Raw genomic sequence first — 8,419 nt, forward strand, 5'->3', positions numbered from 1 at the left:
TTCTAGCAGGCGTCATGCCAAAAAAATGCTCCTGAAGTACAATCTCTGCTTCACAGTGAGCAACAGACCCCATCTGCATTTAATCTGTGAAGAGAGCGACTTATCTAGCTTCAACCCCCCGGCGGGGCTCACCTTGTCTGGAGCGTCTTCATGGACTGCATGGCCGCACTGGGGGAGAACCTGCATCTGGAACTTCCCTGCAGAGCAAGAGAGGCGTCACTGGAGCTGCTTTTTAAGCCATCTGGAGTTCTAACAGCAATGGTTTAGGCAAGTGGACAGGGAATGTCAGGCAGGACTCCCTCAAAAGCACTGGGAACTGATGAACGCTTCTAAAAGGAACCTCAAACAAACCTCACTAGGTGCATCTGGGCAAGAGGGACCAGGGAAGGCACAGAATTCCGGTGCAAACCGTAATGCGCACAGCACAGTTTCCAAAGAACCAGCTGCTTAAGTCATCTTCCCCGAGCGTAACTGCAGTAGGTTCCCAGAGTTAAATGAAGCTAAACTTCTCAGAGCTTCTCGATGCAGGCAAGACTACCTGGTTCAGAGCTGGAACTATTATGAGATCTACCTTAACATAACATTTATAACTGCTACCCAGTACTTTCCAGAACTGGTTGCTCTGGAAAGCAGTGAAGCTGGGACAGGAACAAGAAACCTCAAACAAACCTAAATCGTCAATATAGATGCTGAATCTTGGTCCAATGTATGCCAGAAACACCAGGAGACCAGATGGTTTTAGATAGTCTCAAGTGTTCTAGCTAGGAACGTCATTAGAAAGGGAAAAAACAGAATAGAAATCATCATGGTGTGGCAGCCCCATTGATGGAAACATTGAACACTGAACAAACCCATGGCAACAGCTCCTCTCAACTTCTGACTGAACCTTTACCTTAATTTCTGAACCTTTCCCTTCTCAGCTTCTGACTGAAACTTTCCCTTCACAGCTTCTCCACCTTTCCTACAACCACAGACAACCAGAGAACACTTTGGGATGGACAAATACTTGCCTTCATGTTTGTTTTGATATAAATTGCACCTGGGAAGAGGCCATTACAGCTCTCTCTCGTTCATGTACAAGTTATCACCCCAAAGAGCACTGCAGTAAGGATGGAGGAACAATGTGAAGCATTTACCTTGCATCTGTCCAATCGTTAGATCTTTATCCAGCCTGTCAACACCTACAATCACATAAACAGAGCTATTGGAGAAAAGCCAGTGAGAAAGTGGCTGTTTAAGTGGGGCTTTACTTGACATTTTGAAGGAGTCATTCGGCTTGAAAAACTCAAAAGAAACATAATCTCTGACACCCACAAGGGCTCTTCACTGCGGTACCTCAAGTGAGTAAAGTGACAGGAAAGAATCCGACCCAAAAATGCAAGAACAGACCCTGCCCTGCAACTTCAAAGGTTATTTATCTATTTAATTTCCTCTCAGGGTACAAAAAGGGCCTGGAGCTGTCTCTAGAACATTGGTAATTTGACTGGCAGTTGAGAAGTTCACATCACACCCTTATCTGCAGGAAAATATCACGGCAGTGGAAACTGAAGGGTTGGATCTGTTCCTTTTGCTTTTCTTCCACATGACAGAACAGAACCAGCCGCCCGACCAGCAGCCAACCACAGCATGTCATTATGGGCTATTTCGATATTAGAGGCTCTGCACTAATTCCAGATCCACACGGATCAGATGCACCAATTTATGATATCTCAAGATACACAGAAGGGCCAAGGTGGAAAAGGCAGGTCTGCTACTGCCAGAGAAAGGCGCTGCCCGCGGCTGACCCTGTTCCCACACAAGGGGGACATCACTGAAGCGAACTGCCTAAACAGGAGTGGAAGAGACACGTACCAGCGAGAAGCAAAAGCTTTGGAGTTGGACAGCTTAGGAAGAGGTTAGACAATCCTCTGAACCAGCCATCCCAGTACTTTTCTGTCTTCGCCAGCTCAATTCGCCACGTGTATAAGTGCTCCTTCTTTGTCTGCAGGGAGGACAGAGAGCTCTGCTTTAGCGATCAGTAAAACTGCTGAAATAAAAGACTTTGCCTGGAATTATATCTAAAAAAATAACTGGCTCCCTCTGGTGGATTACGCACTTCCAGGGGATGACCCTCCTCACTTCGAAATTTCTCCCCAAATCACAGCCAAAGTGCACAAGCAGGGGATACGGAGTCAGCAGGAGCCACAGCTAGAGATGAAGAGAAGGCTGCAGTTTTGGGGGCGCTCCATCTGCTCCTTTTCACTGGCACGAATTGCTCACAAATGGTCTGAACATTCAGACTCAACTCTCACTTAGAGGACACAGAAATACAAGGGGTGAAGTTGGCTACGATGATTTTCCTCTAAACTCCAAGCTTGCAATTACCTCTACGACTTCCTGGATGCTGCTGAGCCTCAGAAAGGAACTAAGATACCCCCAAGGCTCAGAGAAGAGCATTCTCCATTCAGGCCAGACACCCCGTGTCAGCCACAGGCATTAAATCCATGAGCATCTCAGGAAGGAAAATCAAACACACGCTTTCAGGTAACAGCCCAGGATTGAAGCAGAGGCATGAGATGAAGAAGAACAGTCACAGTAAAAAGTTATTGGTCCCTGGGGTGGTTCCATTTTATATGAGAATGATTTGGTGACTCTTGCAGGGGAGCATCGTGCAAACACAAGCTGAAAACACAGCGAGAAATTCCCCACCTCTGTGTCATCTTCTTTCTTCCTTTTGTTGACAGAGCCTCCCCCTTCCTCCTCCTCTTCATCTTCCTCCTCTTCTTCAATAATACCCTCCACTATGGCTTTAGGACATTCAGGACTGGCAGCACCTTCACACCTGTGAAAATAAACCCAGAAACTGAATTCCTTGCCAAAGCAAACAAAGAAAATAAACAGGTTTTAACCTAAAGTGTTCTCGAATTTCTCAGAACTGTCAACACAAGTTTAAAAGTGTCTCTGAATAAAACTATAGCCATGAATAACTCAATGTGCTGGTGCCAGTATCAGCTGTGATCAAATGATAAAAAATTGGTATTTGCTGGAAGAAATTGTCACCTTTAAGAGCATTTATGCTCTGTGGTAACAGTACTGTAAACCAGACATGGCGATTTTTAGAGCTTTAAATAAAAACGAAACCAAAAACCACCTACTGTTTGACTTGACCGACCATAGAAACTCTGGCAGATTCGAGATTTCTTATTTGTCCACTTTTTACACTAGAAAAAAAAACCACCAGAAAGGCAGATCAGAAATGAGCAGGCCCTGAAACAGGAGAGAAAACCTTTCAAGGCTCACGATTTCCCCAAACTATTCCCAAAAAGAATTTAAGAGAGACACGTGTTGACCATGAGGCCTCTCCCTTTCAAACTCAATGGCCAAATGTCGAAGTAATTCTTGCTGGATCGACAAAACTCCTGTTTTTTCCACATGGGATGGATGTCTCAAGCTTCTTCTGTAATAGCTGGGACACATAAAGGAAGCAGCAATTCATACCATGAAGGTTTCCCCTAGCTGAAGCTCTGAGAAGATCTTTCTCCAATGACCATCCAACTCTCCCAGGAAATTAACATTTTTGAGACCTCTCTCCCCCTGCCAGTTCAGCCAAGGAATTGGTGACAAGAGTTGGGGAAGTGAGCACAAAAGGAGAAAACAGATTAATTTTATGAACTTTCTTTTCTTCAGGTGTCAAGCCACAAAGACAGGTGATTTTGGAGATGACATAAGCCCATGTGTTACCTCCACTCAATGGCATTCTCAAGTGACTTGAATGTTTTGGGACGACTCCTTAAGAAGTTCTGCATACTGTTCAATGCGTCCATGGCCGTACCTGAAACCAAGTGGTTTAACATTATGGCATCTGGTGAAATTCTTGCCATATCCCTCTACACACAAGTGGCAACGAGGGACCACCCTCAGAGAGAGCTGGAGCTCACGGGGTATTGAATGCAGTTAAGCAAAGTACAAGTTGGTACTCCAGAGCCCCCAGCGTACCTGCTCCCACATTAAAGAGTTAATATTTGAACAGGTAGGACATTCGGATAGTAAGAGAAGGCAGTAACCACTCATCAGCACCACACAATAGATAAAAAGCCTCTTTCCTCCCTGCTAACAAGAAAGTATTGTGAAGAAATCATCAGGGGAAGGGTCTGGAGCACAAGTGCGCTGAGGAGCAGCTGAGGCACCTGGGGGAGGTTGAGCCTGGAGCAAAGGAAGGCTCAGGGGAGACCTTCTGGCTCTCAACAACTCCCTGACAGGAGGTTGGAGCAATGAGGTGGGGGTCGGTCTCTGCTCCCCAGGAATAAGCGCCAGGATGAGAGGAATCGTCCTGCAGTTGTTGCAGGGGAGGTTGAGGCTGTCCCTGAGGAGGCATTTGTTGCCCGTTGGGGTTGTGCAGGCGTGTGCCAGGCTGCCCAGGGCAGTGGTGGAGTGCCCATGGCTGGAGGGGTTTGCCAGCGGTGTGGAGGTGGTGCTGGGGGCCAGGAGTTAGTGGGGCCCTGGCAGTGCTGGGGGAATGCTAAGACTGGAGGAGCTGGAAGGGCTTTCCCAACCCAAACGATTCTGTGATTCAATGAAATCATCAGAAGAACAAACAGAGAGTCCATCTGGGACAAGGAAAAGGAGGGGTCACACTAGAAGGACTTTTGTGTAGCTTCTGTTGGGAGAATGGAATTAGCATTGGTTTAAAAACTGGGCCAAACTTTCTGTGTTCAGGGATTTGGGGATAAAAGAGAAAGATCAGCATAGACAACAGAACCCCGTCCAAGGGTACAGGACCCATCAGGGGTACACACTTACCTTCCACAACGTCAATCATGCACAGACCCAGTAAACTTGGCACCAAATTTGCGACTGCCGTGTGCACTGCAATGGCCCCCCCCATGCTATGCCCAATCAGCATGATGGGAGGAGGAAGGTCCCCGTACAGAGCTTCAACCACGTTTCCAACATCTCTGCCAAATAGAGATAAAAGCATGGTCCAGCTTCTGTCTGTACTTTCATTTAACTCAGAGGTGATGGTTTAAATTAAAAGAGGGAAATTCAGACCAGAGAAAAAGGAGAAATGTTTGATGCTGAGGGTGGGGAGACCCTGGCCCAGGCTTCCCCAAGAGGTGGGAGAAGCCCCATGGCTGGCCCCATGTCAGGTCAGGTTGTCCCTTGGGGCTCTGAGGAAGCTGCTCTAGTTGCAGATGTCCCTGCTCCCTGCAGGGGGATGGACTGAGGGACCTGGAAAGGTCCCTTTTTCAACCCAAACCACCCTGATTCCATGATTCTAACTGAGACAAGTTTATTCTCTTATCTAGGTCCCAACACAGGAGATCACTCAAGCCTGACCGAGCATGTCATTTCTGTTTTTACTAATGGAAATTGCTGACTTAAAAGGCATCCCTGAGCAGAATGTTTCACCTTGCTATTAGCTGGTGGGAATTTTAAAGAAAAGGTGAGACAGAGCTGTCAAATCCTCTTGCATGGAAACGTAGACTAAGACATTCACTGTTCTGAAAGGAGAAACCGTTGGCAATCAGAGAGAGGAAACAAGCGAGCCCTTTGGCCCAGGGAAAGGTGAACAGCACCGAGCACAAGGCAGGAAGATTCAGACTCTCTGTGAGCGTGGACAAGGGGCAATCTCCCCGTACTTTCCACAGGGTACCTACTTCAAACCGGAGTTGTCACTGCAGTGTTATAATTTAAGGCTTCCATTTAAAGGCCCTTCAGGGAGAATTTTCAAGCTCATTGCTAAGAAAATTTAAAAAAATTGTTTTCCTCCCACAGTAGCACTGCTCCAGATCCAAAAAAATTCTAATCATGTCATACAGCGTCTCCTCAGGACACCAGCACATCGGGATCCGACAAGCCCCAAGCAGCAGCAACACGGTCTACAATGGGAGTCAGGATACATTTCACACATGGCTGCCCCACTACAAACCCTGGGGATTTGTTCCTCCGAAGGGCACAAAATCCTTGTGGTTTAACTGTAGTTGCAGCAAAGAGCCTCTTTGTGTGAAACGGGGATGTAACAATGTGCTCAGCAGCGGGTATTTGCTTTTCTCACTGCTCTGAAAGAGGGGGGGTTGCAACCCAAAGTGGGTCATGATAGTTTGAAAAAGCAACAACCTCCACATGAAAGTCTTGGGGTGTGACCTGTGCTCTGGCGACAACCTCAGAAAACAGCGGGTGTGCTCAATGCTCCCTCGAGATGCCAAGGAAGAGCCCGTGGTGCTGAGGGACGTGGTTTAGGGACTCTGGCAGTGCAGGGTGAACTATCGGACTCAGTGATCTGAAAGGTCTCTTCCTACCAGATGACTCTGTGATTCTATGACTCAAACTGGTGATTTCGAGCTAAAACGAGTCAGTTATGCCCGAGGAAAGCATTCTCCTATTAGGAACTCTCTAGCAAGTGTTCACTGAAATGAAGTCACTCTTTGAAGTGAGTTTAAAACCTGAGTGCACTAGAGAGTGACTCCAGTTTAGGATCCAACTTAGCTAGAGGAGAAACAACTTCAAATAAATTTCAAAGTGGCCCAAAATGGAAAGAAAAGAAGGGACGACTACCGAACCATGTGATGTGAGACTATCTCTCAGCTCCCTTGTGAGTGCTCAGGTAGTTCTTTGTTCAACAAAGGAAAGAAAACGAAGGTTTGTGAAACGTGAAATACTGAAGAGCATAAGCTTCCTTACTTGGACATTGTCTCCGCAGACAGATCTTCAGGATTCCGGACTTTTGTTTCTCCTGAAAGAACAAAAAACCCAAAGTTTACATAAGCTGGAAACCTTCAGTGCCCCCAGGAATCAGAGCAGCTGCGGCACGAAGCTTTTGGGCACCGTTGTTATAAGTGAGCATGCTGCAGGTAACATGAATAATTAAGACACCCAGAATTAAAAGGAACGGTCAGTACTCTATCGCATTGTTGCTTATGGGTAGGAAATGCTCCCCACAACTGTTCCATATTTGCGACGTATCTGAAAACTAAGAAATAGATTTTGAATGGTCAAGACCACCTATATGAGGAACTTCATGCGGGTGCCAGCATGTAGGAAGGAACAAGCCCACCGCTGCCTTGCAGAAGGGTGGCGGGGTGTCCCAGCTGCTGGCACATGAGGACAAGCGCTCTGGAGCTCCGGAAGCCACTTTTCCATCCCCCCTTCTGAATAAAAACCAGGATTACTTGAGGATGCTTTTCTTAGTCATCTCGGGAGGGATTCCTGACATCATCATAGAAAAGGAGAACATGTAACATGCTTATGTGGCTTTAAACGTGTCTGTTTCACTTACCGTGGCCTCGGAGGTCTAAAGCCACGATCCTACACTGGATCCTGTTGATGATCGCAGACTGCCAGAGGGGACAAAGAGAAGATCATTTGCAAAGTGCCACAGCTCCTCTACAACAGGATTAACACAGTAAAGGCTGGAATAGTGCGACAAACCCCCTCTACTGTCGTCAAAGAGGCTGCACCCGGATTGCTCGAGGTGTCACAGAAAGCAAGAACATTCCTTATAAAGTATCCTTCACTAACCAAAGCTCCAGCCTTTCTACCACTGTTCACACCGTTCCTGGGGACATTTATTTCCCTGTGCATAAAGACAATGAATTCAAGCTCTGTAGCACCTCAGAAAACCAAAATGCAGACGGATTTACACCAAACTATCATCCCCTGTCCCTCAGCCCCTCACGTTAGTGTTAGCCTTGGCCATGCAGCAGCCACGAAGATGAAGCAGCTGCTTTGCAGCACTTTTTCAGTTTGCTCCCAAAACACACAATTCTACAGTAAAGCTGAAATGTACAAAAATTCATCAGTCCAAAGGGGTCAGGGGCAACAAGTGACGAATCACTTTAAAGTAAGATAGAGTTGCAATATGACGACAGCTCTATTTGCTGCTGACAGCCCAATTTATGTGAGTGATTTCAGGGCGTCGCGGGGATGAAGTGGCTGTCTTTGCTGAAAGGAAGACTCATGTGTCAAGGCACCATTGATGATCTCAATAACAGCCCTGCAGGAAAGGGGGAATTTGTTCAGGGATTCTTAATAGAACCACCCACATTGTGGGCAAAGATTTGAAAGCTGCCCCGTCCTCACAGTCTCGTTGTTCAACTCCTTACCGACTGCAGCTGCTGTCCCGAAACCCACCAAATCCATAAATGAGTATCTTAGAGCCCAACAGACACCCTGAAACCCCGATGTGCAACGTGCACTTCAGCAATAACTTAGAGTCACAGGATTGTTTGGGTTGGAAAAGCCCTTTCAGCTCCTCCAGTCCAACCATTCCCCCCCTGGCCCTCAGCACCACCTCCACACCGCTGGCAAACCCCTCCATCCATGGGCACTCCACCACTGCCCTGGGCAGCCTGGCACACGCCTGCACAACCCCAACGGGCAACAAAGGGCTCCTCAGGGACAACCTCAACCTCCCCTGCAACAACTGCAGGACGGTTCCTCT

General features: G+C 47.2%; 1 protein-coding gene across 1 annotated transcript in view; it reads right to left on the reverse strand.

Moving 5' to 3' along the window:
- Nucleotides 1–8,419, reverse strand: part of PPME1 (protein phosphatase methylesterase 1) — a 14,122-nt gene that overhangs the window by 2,138 nt on the left and 3,565 nt on the right. Inside the window, exons 3-11 of the mRNA XM_010145767.1 lie at nucleotides 7,256–7,313; nucleotides 6,661–6,712; nucleotides 4,780–4,934; nucleotides 3,721–3,811; nucleotides 3,135–3,200; nucleotides 2,689–2,821; nucleotides 1,852–1,981; nucleotides 1,137–1,181; nucleotides 133–197 (exon numbers count right to left, since the gene is read on the reverse strand). Of these exons, the coding sequence (XP_010144069.1) occupies nucleotides 133–197; nucleotides 1,137–1,181; nucleotides 1,852–1,981; nucleotides 2,689–2,821; nucleotides 3,135–3,200; nucleotides 3,721–3,811; nucleotides 4,780–4,934; nucleotides 6,661–6,712; nucleotides 7,256–7,313 (795 nt within the window). The remainder of the gene's footprint in view (nucleotides 1–132; nucleotides 198–1,136; nucleotides 1,182–1,851; nucleotides 1,982–2,688; nucleotides 2,822–3,134; nucleotides 3,201–3,720; nucleotides 3,812–4,779; nucleotides 4,935–6,660; nucleotides 6,713–7,255; nucleotides 7,314–8,419) is intronic.

The sequence above is a fragment of the Buceros rhinoceros genome, unplaced genomic scaffold (genome assembly GCF_000710305.1).
Source record: "Buceros rhinoceros silvestris isolate BGI_N320 unplaced genomic scaffold, ASM71030v1 scaffold13911, whole genome shotgun sequence".
NCBI lineage: Eukaryota > Metazoa > Chordata > Aves > Bucerotiformes > Bucerotidae > Buceros > Buceros rhinoceros.